The sequence below is a fragment of the Rhinoderma darwinii genome, chromosome 12 (genome assembly GCF_050947455.1).
Source record: "Rhinoderma darwinii isolate aRhiDar2 chromosome 12, aRhiDar2.hap1, whole genome shotgun sequence".
Lineage (NCBI taxonomy): Eukaryota > Metazoa > Chordata > Amphibia > Anura > Rhinodermatidae > Rhinoderma > Rhinoderma darwinii.
In genome coordinates this window covers 67410909-67429410 of record NC_134698.1, presented here as the reverse complement: position 1 = coordinate 67429410, position 18502 = coordinate 67410909, and the positions used below count along the sequence as shown (strand labels likewise).

The window sequence follows — 18502 nt, the reverse complement described above, 5'->3', positions numbered from 1 at the left end:
AGGAGCTGTATACACTAAATGGTAGCAGATTTTTAATAAATTTTAAAGATTGCTTCATTTTGTTATTTTAACTGCATTACAGGAATATGCAAAGGTGATCATATCCTTTAAACACCTGCCACTGAACCTTATGTATAAAAAGGAATGCAAGCAAAAGGTAAAGTGCTTGCATACACAACCAATCAGATTACAGCTCAGGTTAGAAAATCAGAGAAAAGATTTGCTTGTTTGCTGATGTTAATGACACTCATTTTTGTCTGCAATACTTTACACAGATTAACATAACACAGAGAGAATGAGATTACACCACAATAATTAATTAAATCCAGCTGCTTCTGAACCTCATTGAATTGATACATCTAATGTTATGCAATAAATACAGTTTTATTCCCACTGCAGCCTAGTAACTCATCTATATCCATCTAAGGGATACAAGAGCTACAAGAACTTCACCATAATTATTTAACTTCTTAGTAGCCACTCTTCCACCTCTGTACTTTGATAAGGGGGTCAGGGAAACAGAGCAGGCAAACCTCTCAAGTGATACTATCACCATAGCAGGTCTCATAGCAGGAGAGGACTGAAAGAGTGTTCCAGAGGATTATGTGAGATCATTGGGAGAGGAGTGGTTTAATGGGAGAGGATTTATTGGTTAGATTGGGAGAATACTGCAAGAGCAGAGCATGCCAATAACATTACTGGAAATAGGGGCTGCTACAGGAGTGTGGATAGAAAGTAGCAGGTAATACTAGGAGCCAAGGAGAAAGGGAGAAAGGGAGAGAGAGAGAGAAAGAGAGAAAGAGAAAGAGAGAGAGAGAGGGGGAGAGAGAGAGAGAGAGAGAGAGAGAGAGAGAGAGAGAGAGAGAAAAAGAGAGAGAGAGCGAGCTAGCTAGCTGAGGGTTACTCTAAGAATACAGAAGAAACAACTGCAAAGAAGAGGAGACATGAGACCATGAATCCAATAAAGTAGAGTGCAAGGCAAGCAAAACAGGAGGATGAAATACATGGTTGGATTCCTAAGAATAGATCATGAACCCACTGAGTAAGGGTTTTGGGTAAGGGGGCTGCAGTGATACTGAGAGGTGAGTATTTGTACTTTCTTCATAGAGAATAAAAGCACCTTCTCCATTTGTACCAGTTTTAGATATGATTTAGAGATGCTGATAACTCCCTGACATATTTAATGAATAAATGACACATTAGTATCCCAAACTTTGTTCTTCTTGGAACATTACAGCCCCCTATGCACGACTAAATATGACTGAATAATTCTGATGTCTTTACATTAGCTGCTTGCAAGTCTTATACATGAATAAATTCCACAGTACACATGAATGCAGACATCAGTGACTACACAGAGTAGAGGATCTTCTTCATGAGAAAACACCTTTCTCCCTCTGCCCCAGTTGTACATGACTTCATGTTGCTGACGCGTCTCTCTTTACTACTTGCAGGAATGTATCCCAATTCTTTTGTATATATATGAATGGCATTTGAGATTCCGATGAGACACAAGGTGAAAGCATCATCCTGACACAGCTATATGGACCAGCGTGGAGGTGCAGAACTGCCTGCACTTATATTGGGACTCTTTCCAATGTTCTGAATCTCCTGCACTTGTATTGGGACTCAGGTTCTGGACTGCCTGCACGTCTTGTATTGGGACACTATCGACAGTGCTCAATTGCCTGCACTTGTATTATCATGCTGTCCGCGGTCATGAACTGCCTGGACCTGTATTGGGACTCTAAGGTCCTGAACTGCCTGCACTTCTTGTACTGGGACTGAGGTTCTGAACTGCCTGCCTTTCTTGTACTGGGACTGAGGTTCTGAACTGCCTGCACTTCTTGTACAGGGACTGAGGTTCTGAACTGCCTGCACTTCTTGTACAGGGACTGAGGTTCTGAACTGCCTGCACTTCTTGTACTGGGACTGAGGTTCTGAACTGCCTGCACATCTTGTACTGGGACTGAGGTTCTGAACTGCCTGCACTTCTTGTATTGGGACTCTGTCTGAGGTTCGAAACTGCCTGCACTTGTATCGGGATGTTGTCCGCGGTCAGGAACTGCCTGCACCTCTATTGGGACTCTGTCTGAGGCTCTGAAGTGCCTGAACTTGTATTGGGATTGAGGTTCTGATCTACCTGCACTTCTTGTATTGGGACTGAGGTTCTGAACTGCCTGCACTTCTTGTATTGGGACTGAGATTTTAAACTGCCTGCACTTCATCTATTGGGACGCAGGTTCTGATCTTGCCTGCACTTCATGTATTGGCACTGAGTTTCTGAACTGCCTGCACTTCTTGTATTGGGACGCAGGTTCTGATCTGCCTGCACTTCTTGTATTGGGACTGAGGTTCTGATCTGCCTGCAGTTCTTGTATTGGGACGCAGGTTCTGATCTGCCTGCAGTTCTTGTATTGGGACTGAGGTTCTGATCTGCCTGCACTTCTTGTATTGGGACGCAGGTTCTGATCTGCCTGCACTTCTTGTATTGGGACTGAGGTTCTGATCTGCCTGCAGTTCTTGTATTGGGACTGAGGTTCTGATCTGCCTGCACTTGTATTGGGACGCAGGTTCTGATCTGCCGGCACTTCTTGTATTGGGACTGAGGTTCTGATCTGCCTGCACTTCTTGTATTGGGACTTTGAGGTGCTGAATTGCCTGCACTTGCATTGGGACGCTGTCCATGGTGCTGGACGGCAGCCAGATTACGCAGGCGCAGTGTCTCCAGAGCCTGCAGGTCCAGAGCCCTGTGTGCAGCCCCGCCACAGTCTCAGCACCAGCAGCCAGAGGAGCGTTACCATGAACTGCTACACCCATCCCAAACCTACTCACCCGGACTCGGTCACCTCCAGCATCAAAAGCAGCACCGCGTCCCAGCCCAGGAGCTTCCCAAGCGCAGAATGCCGGGGGGAAAACGGGGGCTGGTGGCACCTCAGAACACGTTTTTGGAGAACATTGTCAGGCGTTCAAGTGGTGAGTGCCCTTCTTCTCTATCAGTGGTCCGCAACTTGTGGTTGTTGTGAAACTAAAACTCCCAGCATGTTGTCAGGGCATACTGGGAGTTGTAGTTTCACAAGAGTAGCAGAGCCACAGGTTTATTACCACTCTTCTCTACAATACCCCCTGTGTGTGTGTGCCCACTTCTCTATGACTGTTGCTATACCTGGCATGCTAATAACTTTAATGAGTGATACATTTAAAGGGACAGTAACCCTAAAATCTTTCTGATCTCCATTTGCTGTGCAATCTGTTTTCTCCTTCATCAGTCTCTTCACGCTGGTGACAGGAATTATTTCAAAATCTCTGCCCCGTGATCACTACTTTATCTCATAAACTTAGAGTCTGCAGAATCTTGTAAGCACATATTTGTGATATTATATTAGCACTTTACCTGTATACTCTGTGTACATTACGGCTAGTGTGGTCCTTAGTCATAGTGGATTGACTTGTTATCCATATAACTAAATAGATGTGGTGTAGATATTAAGTAAGGTGAAGTGCTGAAGTTTTGTCTGACATTGCGGAGGAGGCTAGCTCAGGGTTACAGCCTGAATATCACCCTGCCCGGATTATTAGCTGGAAGATGGGATTTGGGACATTGTGTTACTTGTACAGTGACAGAAGTGTAATTGGATTTAATACATGTCTGCCACCTATATATTTATTTATGTCTAAAATTGTGTAAATATTCTTCTTGTATCATAATTTTAATAAACAAAATTAATTTCAAATTATTAGATTTATTTAAATGAATGGTAATTACATTTTTAATGGCATTAAAATAGACAAGAATATATATGTGTGTGTGTGTGTGTGTGTGTGTGTGTGTGTGTGTGTGTGTGTGTGTGTGTAAATGTATTGTTATTAGTATTTTATAAAATAAATACATTACATCTAATTGATGACACTGGTTGTACATCTCTGTTTTCCAGGAAACTAATCTATATCTATCTATCTATCTATCTATCTATCTATCTATCTATCTATCTATCTATCTATCTATCTATCTATCTATCTGTCTGTCTGTCTATCTATCTATCTATCTATCTATCTATCTATCTATCTATCTAAAATCTATCTATCTCATATCTATCTATCTATCTATCTATCTATCTATCTATCTATCTATCTATCTATCTATCTATCTATCTATCTATCTATCTATCTATCTATCTATCTATCTATCTATCTATCTATCTATCTCATATTTATCTATCTCATATCTATCTATCTATCTATCTATCTATCTATCTATCTATCTATCTATCTATCTATCTATCTATCTATCTATCTATCTATCTATCTATCTATCTATCTATCTATCTATCTATCTCATATCTATCTATCTATCTATCTATCTATCTATCTATCTATCTATCTATCTATCTATCTATCTATCTATCTATCTATCTATCTATCTATCTATCTATCTATCTCATATCTATCTATCTCATATCTATCTATCTCATATCTATCTATCTATCTATCTATCTATCTATCTATCTATCTATCTATCTATCTATCTATCTATCTATCTATCTATCTATCTATCTATCTATCTATCTATCTATCTATCTATCTATCTCATATCTATCTATCTCATATCTATCTATCTCATATCTATCTATCTATCTATCTATCTATCTATCTATCTATCTATCTATCTATCTATCTATCTATCTATCTATCTATCTATCTATCTATCTATCTATCTATCTATCTATCTATCTATCTCATATTTATCTATCTCATATCTATCTATCTATCTATCTATCTATCTATCTATCTATCTATCTATCTATCTATCTATCTATCTATCTATCTATCTATCTATCTATCTATCTATCTATCTATCTATCTATCTATCTATCTATCTCATATCTATCTATCTATCTATCTATCTATCTATCTATCTATCTATCTATCTATCTATCTATCTATCTATCTATCTATCTATCTATCTATCTCATATCTATCTATCTATCTATCTATCTATCTATCTATCTATCTATCTATCTATCTATCTATCTATCTATCTATCTATCTATCTCATATCTATCTATCTCATATCTATCTATCTCATATCTATCTATCTATCTCATATCTATCTCATATCTATCTATCTATCTATCTATCTATCTATCTATCTATCTATCTATCTATCTATCTATCTATCTATCTATCTATCTATCATCTATCTATCTATCTATCTATCTATCTATCTATCTATCTATCTATCTATCTATCTATCTATCTATCTATCTATCTCATATCTATCTATCTATCTATCTATCTATCTATCTCATATCTATCTATCTATCTATCTATCTATCTATCTATCTATCTATCTATCTATCTATCTATCTATCTATCTATCTATCTCATATCTATCTATCTATCTATCTATCTATCTATCTATCTATCTATCTATCTATCTATCTATCTATCTATCTATCTATCTATCTATCTATCTATCTATCTATCTATCTCATATCTATCTATCTATCTATCTATCTATCTATCTATCTATCTATCTATCTATCTATCTATCTATCTATCTATCTATCTATCTATCTATCTATCTATCTATCTCATATCTATCTATCTCATATCTATCTATCTCATATCTATCTATCTATCTATCTCATATCTATCTCATATCTATCTATCTATCTATCTATCTATCTATCTATCTATCTATCTATCTATCTATCTATCTATCTATCTATCTATCTATCTATCTATCTATCTATCTATCTATCTCATATTTATCTATCTCATATCTATCTATCTATCTATCTATCTATCTATCTATCTATCTATCTATCTATCTATCTATCTATCTATCTATCTATCTATCTATCTATCTATCTATCTATCTATCTATCTCATATTTATCTATCTCATATCTATCTATCTATCTATCTATCTATCTATCTATCTATCTATCTATCTATCTATCTATCTATCTATCTATCTATCTATCTATCTATCTATCTATCTATCTCATATCTATCTATCTATCTATCTATCATCTATCTATCTATCTATCTATCTATCTATCTATCTATCTATCTATCTATCTATCTATCTATCTATCTATCTATCTATCTATCTATCTATCTATCTATCTATCTATCTATCATCAATCTCTATCTCTCATCAGAATATAGATAGCATATGTAGTTTATATAAACAATTTCTACCTACCAAAACCAATAATCTCACACAATATCTACTTTTTACCTATTTTTGTCCACTGGCTCAAAATACATTTGAAAGCTGGTACTATTCTGTGGCTTCCTTCACTAACCAATTGTTAAAACAAATCATTATGCTTTATACTATTTATGGAGATGATATCAACTGTACATTGCAAAATAGTATAACAGTCTATAAGACAAGTATAAAGGCATATAAATGAAATGTGATGGGGGGGGGGGGGAGAGTGGATACAATGTTATTTAACAACAGCTATGGACATGGGAATGCCTTAGACACTTTGGGTATAGTTGACCTAAAGCTATTTTAATCCACATTTTATATTTAAAAATATAGAAGACATTTTATATCACATTTTAGCCTTTTAGATTATTTTAATGATTTAAATATAGCAGAGCTGAGTTTGTAATTTATCATAATACATCATGATATCGCTATATCTTATCTTTGTTTTTCCATAGGGTTCTGAGTAATCCTACTACATTATCACAGTGCACAGAAGTAATTAAAGTACAAATTCAGCTCTGCTACATCTGTATCTTGTTTTGCTTGATATGTTAGCGCTATATCATGTAAGATGTAGAGATGTAAAAAAAAAAATATATTCCCTTTTGTGTTTAATGATAACAGAAATGACATGAAAGGGAAAACCAGAAGTATGTCCTCCAGTGACATAGCTTTCCTTACTTTCTTCACTTGCCACCAGAGGTCATCCTAAGTGCTGCTATAAACTTAAGGGTCCTAGCAGTAACTCTACCATCCTAAAATGTTCAGCTCACCTTACTAAGATATAAGACAGAAGTATAAAGGTTACACACCGTGAGCACAGTTTACATGAAAACAGCAGCACCTCTCTCCAAATACAAAGTCCTCTGCTCCGGGGGAGAGGGGAGGAGTGCACGTCACAGCCAAGACTGTTCCTTAAAGGATTAACATACACAGTATATATATATATTACTAAAATAGCAGTGCTGAGCTTGACTTTTAGGTGATTATTACTCATAATTTTGTGGGTCATCATGTAAACCTGCCACCTTATCTCACAGGGTATATATTAAAGTTACCGTGTTCGGATTTATAGCTAGGCCTTCCTTCACCTGGAGAAAATATTCAGTTTTCTGCTTTTTTCCTGTATGTAAATACTCCCACTGAGGCGGAGTGGTCTGCTGTCACCTCTTCTGTCACCTAGGGGGACATGCCACACCAGCCCCGCATCCCCAGCTTCGCTCCTATCTGATTTTCTGTCACTTTGGCCACTAAAAGTCTTTCTTGGTGATTTCATGGGACTGAGGCAGACAATTGGGGATTACTACAGAGACGTTGGCTGCATCCTAACGTCATGTCATGCAGAGGTGATTGACTACCATGGTCACATGACATACAGTTTGTAAATAAGAAGGACCAAGAATGGTGCAGAATCAATAAGACCCCTTTCACACTGCGTTTATGGTCTCAGTTTGACGTATATGTTGGGAAAAGCTCCTGATGTGTATGTTAAAGGAGGCTGTGATGGCTGCCTAGGAGCAGCATCCATCACCCATAGACTACCATGTTAAATAAAATATACTTTTACGTGTCCGTTTTTTACTGGGTACCTCTGAATGGGATAGCACAGTCTTCTACACTATTCTATCCAGCAAAAAAAAAAACAATTATATATCTGGCGTATATATTGCCTGATGGAGGAATTTTGACTTTACTATTTAGCATCTTACCAAAGGCAAAGTATTAGCTAATAAGTGATGAGAAAGAGACATGTTAACATTATGGGGCTCATATATGAATCTGGCAAAATGAAATGGTGCTGATATGTCAGAAAATATGGTGGTCAGAATTTGTACCTTCCAAGACTGTGACAGAACTGCTGGATGTGGATTTATCCTAAGAATCAATTAGTATTTAAACGCGATTAATTAAATATAAGCTAATGGTATAGTCACAGAAAGCCGCTCCTTTATGGCATTGCAAAACATTGGCTCATTTGCTGCCATAGTTCTGAATACAATAGCAATTGCATCTATTTATTACTGCTGCCATAATCATTGTCACAGGGCCGTGGATAATGAAACTGTCACGGGGCCAGTAGAGGATGGTGTGAGCTCACCTTATCACCAAGGGATTTGACGAGCAGCTAAACCCGGGAGTGGACTCTAAGGGGACCTCCAGTCTTCATCCTTTAACCACTATACAGGGATCTGGACTTCGCTTCAGTGGAACCACAGGTCTCTACCCCCAGAGTAGTCTCCCTTTGTGACGGCCATTGTACACAGGCGTAGTACAAAATCAATAGACAGTCAGGGTCAGATATAGCAAAAATCAGGGCAGGTGTCAAATGGGCACTCATGGTTGGCTGAGCAAAAGGTCAGGGCAGATGGCAAATGTTTGTCAGAGGTCACTAGCAAAAGGTCAGGACAGGCAGACAAGGATAGTTAAAAAGTGCAGGCAGAGGTTAATCAGAGGAAATACAGGAAAATAATGGCAGTGAAACTCTAGGCACATTAGGAAGACTCTTATAGATAAGGAAAGAAATTCAGGAAAGGGAGGACCTTTTATACCCAAGGAAAGCTGGGTGGATTAATTGGCGCACGATGACCTCTTAAGGTAGGGAGAGTAGCGCGCACACTAGGAGCTAGAGCAGAGCGTCAGCAGCACGAGAGGCCGCCACAAGTGCAGATCGGTTGAGAGGAGCAACGCCGGTCAAAAGAGGCCGAAACTTATTTTTTAAGCTGTAAGTGATCCTTATGGAAAGCTCCAAAACCGACATGGCGATGAATAATACAATTCTGTCAGCCTACAGCCACCACTAGGGGGAGCTTACTGCACAGTATAAAAGCATGTAGTAATCACCCAAGCTCCCCCTAGTGGTGCCTGTAGACAGTTAAGGCCCTTTTTCCCCGGCTGATAAGCGGTCGATGCAGCGAGCGCCGACCAACGAGACATCGTTGATCGTCGCTCGTTTGCTCCTAAATAAAAAATAAAAAAAGCAAAAAAAAACTTTTTCAAAGGTGTACAAAGCCTTTAATTCTGTTTAACATTATTCATCAATTTATAATTATTTAAAGTGACCCTCCAGACAAACACTGAAAATCTAGCTTTTGCCAGGAATGGTGGTGTCTACCCCACACGAAAAGTTTATTTACCTGGTCCCCACTGCTGGAGATCTTCTACTTGCATGTCCCTCCTGTTGCCAGATCCACTGCGGGGGTTGTGACAACCCACCCACAAGCCTGTCTAGGAAATAACTCTTTGTACATGGATATTTAGCTTTAGATCATTTAAAGAGGACCTGACATCAGGAGGGTTCCCTTTAGATTAGAAAGCTAAACTATTGGAAGCAACATTTTTTTTCCCTAGTACTGTTTTTTAATGAATTCATTGATTTATTTTTATCTGAACTTTTCTGCAGTGACCCTCCTAACATATCTTGCTGAAAATAAGTGAAATTTGTAGTCAAAACCCCAACTATTTCTATGATACTATATTTGAAAGGAAATTGTGTAAGATTAGAAAAACATGGCTACATTTTTTCTGGGAACAGCGAGACTCTTGTCCATGGACTGTGTGTGGTATTACAGCTTAGCCCCATTCTCTTCACTGGAACTGTAGTTAGCCCCGCCCCCAGCATGTTATACTTTCCTGATCCTGGCGTTCAGGTCCACGCGGCCTCCCTCTGCCTTCTGTATCTGACGGCTGCTCCAGCCGCTGACGTGCTCCACTGAGTCCTATTGCACGCCTGACCCTACTCTGCTACACATTGCCAGCGCAATTTGGTTCCTAGTGTTCTTCCTAGTACCTCAGTTATCTTGTTTTATGAATCTTTTTGTACCAACCTTCTGCCTATTATTGACCATCCGAGCCTGCCACCTGCCCTGACCCATTGCTACGTTTACCATGACGAACCTCTGCCGACTGCCCATACTTATAGCTACGTTTATTGGGTTGAACCTCTGCCGCCTGCCTAGACCTATTGATACGTATACCACTTTGTTTCTACCAACTTCAGCCGTTACCAAGGGGGACTACTTCGGGGGTACCGACCTGAGGTTCCCCCGCAGCGAAGTCCACATCCCTGTACAGGGGTTGAAGCGTGAAGACCAGGAGTTCCCTTAAACACTGCTCCACGGAATAGCTCCAAGTCAAATCCCTTGTTGACAAGGAGGGTTCACAAAGCCCCTGCTGGCCCTACTACAGCCCAGTCCTACTACTGTCTTTATAGGAGCAGCGCTGCAATACCTCGCACAGCCCATGTACAAGAGTGTTACTGTAAGAATGAAGCCATGTTTTTCTAATTTCATACAACCTTTTTGAGTATTAAAATATTTCACTTCAGTCTAAAAAAAAATGACAATTCAAAATGAGGAAATAGTCTGTCATTTTCATTTGACTTCATTTGACAAGCTTCCTAGCCTTTCTACTAGTTGCATAATATTTTCTCATGCAGGATTTTGGAGTTTTCCTTGTCATTCCTGAGTACAATTTCTGTATATCGTATTAGTAGAGAACTGTTGAATATTAGTGATGTCGAATTGACCATGTTTAAGTATTTAGGTCACTGGGTCTATATACTGCTGTGATCTGTATTGAAAGTTATTTTATGTTTTAACAGGATAAAGTAAAATTTAAAAGTTGTAATTTACGGTTTTTGTTTCAGTTTAAAAAAACATTGTCAAATACAGGGAATTCTGAATAAATAGATGGAGTCTCCTGTTCAGAGAGTTGCTACAAAGAGTATCTCTTGCGCTGGACTACCCAGCGTGTTCATGGACAGCACATTGATTGCAATGGGAACGGTGTAATGCTTTATTTTTCCTGTGGAGGTACTGCAGGGAAAAAGAACATTTGTTGCTGGGTTCCCCCACATATTATATCTGATTGCCGGGGGCCCCAGTAGCGGGACAACCTGTAATTAGATTATCTCTGCAGACCATTCTAACACAAAGGTAAAGCCAAAGTAGAAGACCCCTTTTAAGGGGTTTTCTCCAAATAAGCTATGCAAACACTTTCTGAACAGTAAGGCTGGGTTCACACGTGGCGGAATTGCACTTGAATTCCGCTGCGGACACTCCGCAGCGTTAATCCGCAGCGGAGCCGTTTCTCCATTGACTTCCACTTTAATCTAGAAGTGTTCGTTTAGACGTTGAGTAAAATTCCGCTGCGGAGCATAGGCTGCGGAGCGGAATTTGGTGTCCGCAGCATGCTCTGTCTGTTGCGGAGCAGTGGCGGACTGGCTGCGGACTCATGGCGGAATTTCTCCATTGACTTCAATGGAGATTCTAAATTCCGCAATGAAGTCCGCAGCTGTCATGCACATGTTATGTGTGCTGCGGATGCGTCTTGCTTTTTTAACATGACATTTCTTCATTCTGGCTGGACCTATGTATTTCTAGGTCTACAGCCAGACTGAGGAAGTCAATGGGGCTCCCGTAATTACGGGAGCGTTGCTAGGCGACGTCAGTAAATAGTCACTGTCCAGGGTGCTGAAAGAGTTAAGCGATCGGCAGTAACTGTTTCTGCACCCTGGACAGTGACTACCGATCCCAATATACAGCAACCTGTCAAAAAATAGAAGTTCATACTTACCGAGAACTCCCTGCTTCTGTCTCCAGTCCGGCTTCCCAGGATGACGTTTCAGTGTAAGTGACGGCTGCAGCCAATCACAGGCTGCAGCGGTCACATGGACTGCCGCGTCATCCAGGGAGGTAGGGCTGGATGCCGAAAGAGGGACGCGTCACCAAGACAACGGCCGGTAAGTATGAAAGTCGTTTACTTTCACTAGGGAAAGTGCTGTCCCTTCTCTCTATCCTGCACTGATAGAGAGAAGGGAAGCACTTTTCCCGCAGTCCGCAGCAGCTAGTCCGCATCAATTTACTGCACATTTTGGGCAGATCCGCAGCCGTAATCCGCAACCCGGATTAGGTGCGGCATTGATGCGGACAGTTGCGGAGGAATTCCGCCACGTGGGGGCATGCCCTAAGGGTATGTTCACACGGCAAACTAAATGCGACTGTAAAATACAGAGCTGTTTTCAAGGGAAAACAGCCTCTGATTTACAGCCATTTTTTATGCATCAGGCGTTTTTTCATGCGTTTTTTTTACGGCCGTTTTTTTTTAGCTGTTTCTCTATTGGCACAATGAAAAATGGCTTAAAAAACAGCTCAAGAAGTGACATGCACTTCTTTTTTACGGGACGTTTTTTTAGGCGCTGGTTTTACAAACGGTGTGTAAAAAAACGCCCCATGGGAACGAAATGTGTTTTTTCCCATTGAAATGAATGGGCAGATGTTTGGAGACGTTCAGCCTCTGTATTTTCAGACTTTTTTTGGGACGTTTACGGTCTGAAAAATGGCTGTAAATAAGCCGTGTGGACATACCCTCGGGGTTGCCAATGCTAAAAAATTTAGCAGCTGCAGGGCTGGTTTTCATCACACGGTGGTCACCTCCTGTGCAGGAAACTACACCACGACCCCACTTATTAATATTAAAATACCTAACACTCTCCTAAAAATTATTATATTATATTTTAATATTATATTAAACTAATAATTTAAATACTTAATTGTTTTGTCTCAGACCAATAACATTAATTTGACACTGAGCAAAAGTTGTCCTCCACACATAAACATTAAATAATCACATAATACAATGTGTAATAAATACTGTTTGCTATAACAGTATTAATCTATTATATAGAATATATTACCTTATTTTTCTTTTACGAATATATATATATATATATATATATATATATATATATATATATATATATATATATATATATAGTGATACAAACTATTGTGGGCATGCTCTGTGGTCATTTTGTGGGCATGCTCTGTGTCATGTACAGAGGTCAATGTACATATAGAGGGAGGAGACGGTGAACTATCCCCATCACTTATTGGCAATGTTGTTATCCTATGTTATCTGCTTCCAGGTTTATAATGATGGTTTTGTAATCCTGCCTACTGATGATAATGACATGACTGCTGATCTTTCCCCATTATACGCAGCATAAGCGGAAAAGTGATCCCTACAAGACAGGAAGTGTTTGTCTATTGTTACCTTTTTAATATTATAATAGTGTGAATATGTTTATAATAAAAACTCAGTTTAAACAATAGATACAATGTCCATTTAAGGGGCTTTTCCTACTAAAACAGATTCAGGACATGTTCATACTGTATGTTTGTATTTACATATTTGTAGCAATTTTATTAGCATAATTGGAATTTTCCCCAAAGTACAGTAGCATATTATATTGCTCTATAAATCCAAATCTTCTAGGTTTTTATGTGTGTATTTGTTTAACTCCCTTATAATTACAGTAACTCGTTTTTTTCCATTGCTCCTTTCCCTAATGAAGGCAAGTAGTATATTGGCTTAATTATTATTGTAATTCTGCTGGGGCCATAGTGTCCAAATTCTAATATAGAGTAATGTAAGAGTCAGTGGTTGCTTGCAAATACTGTGCAATATTTATAAAGGAAAGGAAGCCAATAAAATGCTGGAACATGCTTACATTAAATATACAAGCTCTTACAGATTTGGCAGAAAGTTTTTTTTGTACAGTAGATGGATATAATGTAAATTTATAACCCTGCATTAATATAATTTGCATCGTGCCTGGCCTGAGATTCAGATTCACAAGATAAAATATATTCTATCAGTTTTGCAATATCATTTTTTACCTTTCTCTATGTGATTAGGAGAAGTAAAGTGGAAGAAGTAGATGTTAGATCCCATAATATAAAGAAAAACGCAAACGGATATTTAAAGGCTATGTCCACTTTGGCAACTGTTTTTATTAATTCAATACCTCTTGAACAAAGGAAGGAATTTTGCCCATAGACTTCATTTTAAATGTCCTCTGTTTTGTGTATGCAGCTCCTATGCAGATCTATGCATCTCCATGGTCACTGACTGCAAACAATTTATTTGTAGTCTGAGCCTGCAGTCATATTCTGTTCCATCTGCCCTTACTTGTTGCTAACATACATTTTATGACTTCATGGGTAGCAGGGATTTCCCTGACCTGGGGCAAAGTTTCCCTTTTTGTGCCCTAGTTTTTTGTCTAAAGACCCTGGTCAAGGCAGAGTGGCTTGTTGGCTTCCCTAACAGGCAACCAAAGTTAGATGCACATGCCCCCCCCCCAGCCTACTTTATAACTTGCATGATCTCTTATTATTTTCTGCTCTTCTAAAACAAACCTCCAGTGATCCACTTAAAATCCTCTTAGGATATGCAGCTCAGTGTGTGAATAAGTGAGCGTTCTTTGCTGTTTGGTAGTTTAATTTACTTGCAAGATGCATGCTCCATTCATTTCTATAAGGGGCAGAGCAGGGCCAGGGGTAGTCCAACTGAGGGGGCGAAATTGTTTTTTCATTTCTGTCTACAGCTAATTTAACACTGTGGCTGAACGGCTGATAATGCTGACAGATCTGTACATATATTTATATGAATGCTACACGCACGGTCATATAATGCATGTTTGGTACAGCCAAGCGTGCATGTTACTGGGCAGATCAAGCAGATAGCTGTGATCACCAAGTTAGACTGCACCACCCCTGGGGCAGAGTAGAAGGAGACCTGAATTACTGCAGCCCTTTATTTCCTCCATGCTGATATCAGCTAGAGCAGATAAATATGAGAGAGAGATATAAAATAACTTTAATATCTTATCCAAACAGAGAATTACAAGCTGTTTGTGTGTCTGTAGAGGGGACTTGTTATTTAAAGAGGCTCTGTCACCATATTTTGCAACCCCTATCTCCTATTGCAGCAGATCGGCGCTGCAATGTAGATAAGAGTAACGTTTTTTGTTTTTTTTAAACGAGCATTTTTGGCCAAAATATGACCATTTTTATATTTATGCAAATGAGGCTTTCTAAAGTACAACTGGGCGTGTTTAAAGTAAAAGTACAACTGGGCGTGTATTATGTGCGTACATCTGGGCGTTTTTACTTCTTTTACTAGCTGGGCGTTGTGAATGGGAGTGTATGATGCTGACGAATCAGCATCATCCACTTCTCTTCGTTAACACCCAGCTTCTGGCAGTGCACAGACACACAGCGTGTTCTCGAGAGATCACGCTGTGACGTCACTCACTTCCTGCCCCAGGTCCTGCATCGTGTCGGACGAGCGAGGACACATCGGCACCAGAGGCTACAGTTGATTCTGCAGCAGCATCGGCGTTTGCAGGTAAGTCGATGTAGCTACTTACCTGCAAACGCTGATGGTCGGTGGTCTCAGGTATCTGGAGACGTGCTGACTGCAGTGCATCCCACGTTTGCTGGAGGGTGCGTGGGGAGGATCCATAGAGTGAACAAGACGATAAAGATGGTTTCACAGATTCTCATTTGGGTTCAAGTCTGGCGAATTAGAGGGCCAGGGAAGTACTTGAATGTCTTGGTCGTGCTCTTCCAACCACTGTCGGACATTTCTAGCTGTGTTTGACATGTCGCATTGTCTTGCTGGAAGATTCCATCTACCCCAGGGAAGACAAACAGCATGTATGGGTGGATGGGTGGACGTGATTCATACCCAAATCGGTTCAGCGTTCCCTCCACATGGATGAGTGGGGGCGCAGAGAATGCCATGAAAAAATTCCCCAGACCATAACTTTGCCACCACCAGCTTGTGATCTTCCAGCAATGGTTGCAGGGTGTTTGTTCTCTGGTGTTTCTCGCCAGACACTCCAACGTCCATCCGTTCGATGAAGCAGAAAACGTGACTCATCGGAGAAGATAACCCTTTGCCAATCATCGGTGGTCTAATTCCAATACTACCGTGCAAATTGAAGCCTTTTTTCCCAATGCACCTTTGTTAGCATAGGAGAAGTGACCCTGCGTCTGCCTCAGAGCCCCATACGCAGTAGGGTTCGCTGAACTGTTGTTTTAGACGCACGTATGGTAGTCCCCTGGTTGATTTTCTCGGTGAGCTACTCCACTGTAGAGTGATGTTCGGCCCTTGCGCACCTCTGCGCAACTCTGATAAATCGCTCCTTTTACCCATGGCAACAACGAGTGATATGTGTTCAGACAGCCTATCACACATCTTATATACCCACCAAGCCAGCCCACGACACATCACTTCCTTCATGGGCCACGCACTGCCGACGTTGAAAGTAGGAGGTAGTCATAATAATGTGACTCGACTGTGTATGAAGGCTTGTCCCCAATCATGGCCCTCTGCAAACAGAGCAACGATCAGCCGATGAACAAGCAAACGCTTGTTCGTCAGCTGATTGGCTTGTTTATGCCACCAATAACATGGACGCTAGTCGGCAGTACATTTCCCTATGTAAACAGGGAGATGTGCTACTGACATGATGGAAATGTATGGGGGCGAACAACCATAGTAATGATAGTTCATCCCCACACCTTACTGATCATACCTCCTTCTGCAAGGAGAATACGAGCGCAGATGGACAATCGACAATCTCGTCAATCGGCGCTCGTTTTCTCGACCCATATCTGGCCGTGTAAAAGGATTTTAAATAAGTGTGTAATAATGTACATACTAACAAAAGAGAAGGAAGGTGGAAGGAGTGTAATGTGAATTAGCAGGTTTGCAGTAAAGGTGACCGTGCCCGGGGCTGCAGCTTTACTCTATATGTAACATTACAGACAATGATAACAATTTCCTGCCGGTGACTTAAGAAAAAGGTCTGCCGCATAAACAGCTGAGATTTGAATGGAAATGCTTTACAAAAAGTGCTGTACATAGGGATTTTCGAGTACTTTGACATTTTTATTATTCACTGGAGGTACGCTCTAATAGCAGTTCAAACTTGATTGAAGCATTTCAGTTATTGTGACAATTTGGTTCTGGCATAGGAGTCGTCATGAATTACCGTTGACATGAATTTTCTGTAACGTAGTTCAAATAAGTGAAAAATGCCGTTTAATGTCAAGAGGAGCTGACTGTCTTATTGTTACAACATAAAACCTGACATTACAGATATTCTGCTATGGGCAATAGACTACGTTTGCTTACATAATCCAGACATCCTGCTAACAAAGCACAAAAGACTGGACACAATTATAGCCGGCAGAAGACGTAAATTGACGTTCAGTAACTGGCAGTATCGGTTCTTACCAGTAGCCTGCAGCCGTTTTAAATTCTTTGGTCACAGGTCTCCAGGATTTTGTCTCACAATGGAGAAAAATAGAGATGGACTTTATTGAAATGTGGATCACAGCAGTGTTTCATTGCTGCATGAACTGTATAATAACATGGGAGGCCGTATGAGTAGTTTGCAGTTGTAAGGTATGACGACTAGTTGACCTGTTTTTCCAACGTCTTTAGCACCCATCAGAAGTGTAATTTAAAGCTCCTGGGCCTCAATAAAAAATCTGTAACGAAGACCCCCACCTACCATGTGCCATTTATAATACTGGTGTCTTCTTATGTGACAGAGGGGCTTTTGGCCCCCTCAGACACTAGGGCATGGGTGCAACTAATACCTCTGCACCAGTTATAGCTATGCCCCTGGCATCAATATCAGGACCAACAATGGAATATTTCAAATGATATATATACAGTTAGGGCCAGAATTATTTGGACAGTGACACAATCTTCATGATTTGGGCTCCGCTGCCACCACATTGGATATGAAATGAAACAACTGAGATGCAATTGAAGTTTAGACTTTCAGGTTTAATTCAAGGGGTTGAACAAAAAGTATCCTGTGAAACGTTTAGGAATTGCAACCATTTTTCTACACATCCTCCTCATTTCAGGGGCTCAAAAGTAATTGGACAAATTAACATTACCATAAATAAAAAAAATTTTTTTAATACTTTGTAGAGAATCCTTTGCAGTCAATGACTGTGTGAAGTCTGGAACCCATGGATATCACCAGACGCTATCTTTCCTCCTTTGTAATGCTTTGCCCGGCCTTTTCTGCAGCTGTCTTCAGTTGTTGCTTGTTTGTGGGCCCTTCTGCCTTAAGTTTTGTCTTAAGCAAGTGAAATGCAGCTCGATCGTGATGAGATCTGGTGATTGACTTGGCCATTGAAGTATATTCCAATTCTTTGCCTTAAAAAACTCCTGGGTTGCTTACGCAGTATGTTTTGGGTTATTGTCCGTCTGTAGAATTCATCCGGTTGCTTCTGTCTTCAGTCACATCATCAATAAACACTAGTGACCCAGTGCCTTTTGCAGCCATGCATGCCCATGCCAACACACTGCCCCCACCATCTTTTACAGAGGATGTGCTGTGCTTTGGATCATGAGCCGTTCCAAGCCTTCTCCATACTTTCTCCCGTCCATCATTCTG

The 18502-nt window shown here is 40.1% G+C and overlaps 1 protein-coding gene across 2 annotated transcripts in view; it reads left to right on the top strand.

Annotated features, from left to right (window-relative positions):
• The first annotated feature begins 721 nt into the window (after positions 1-721).
• The window catches only part of KCNH5 (potassium voltage-gated channel subfamily H member 5), a 194736-nt gene continuing 176955 nt past the window's right edge, over positions 722-18502 (top strand). For both annotated transcript variants that reach the window (XM_075843740.1, XM_075843739.1), the window contains exons 1-2: positions 722-1082; positions 1455-2976. In XM_075843740.1, coding sequence (XP_075699855.1) covers positions 2904-2976 — 73 coding nt within the window. In that variant the 5' untranslated portion in view covers positions 722-1082; positions 1455-2903. The remainder of the gene's footprint in view (positions 1083-1454; positions 2977-18502) is intronic.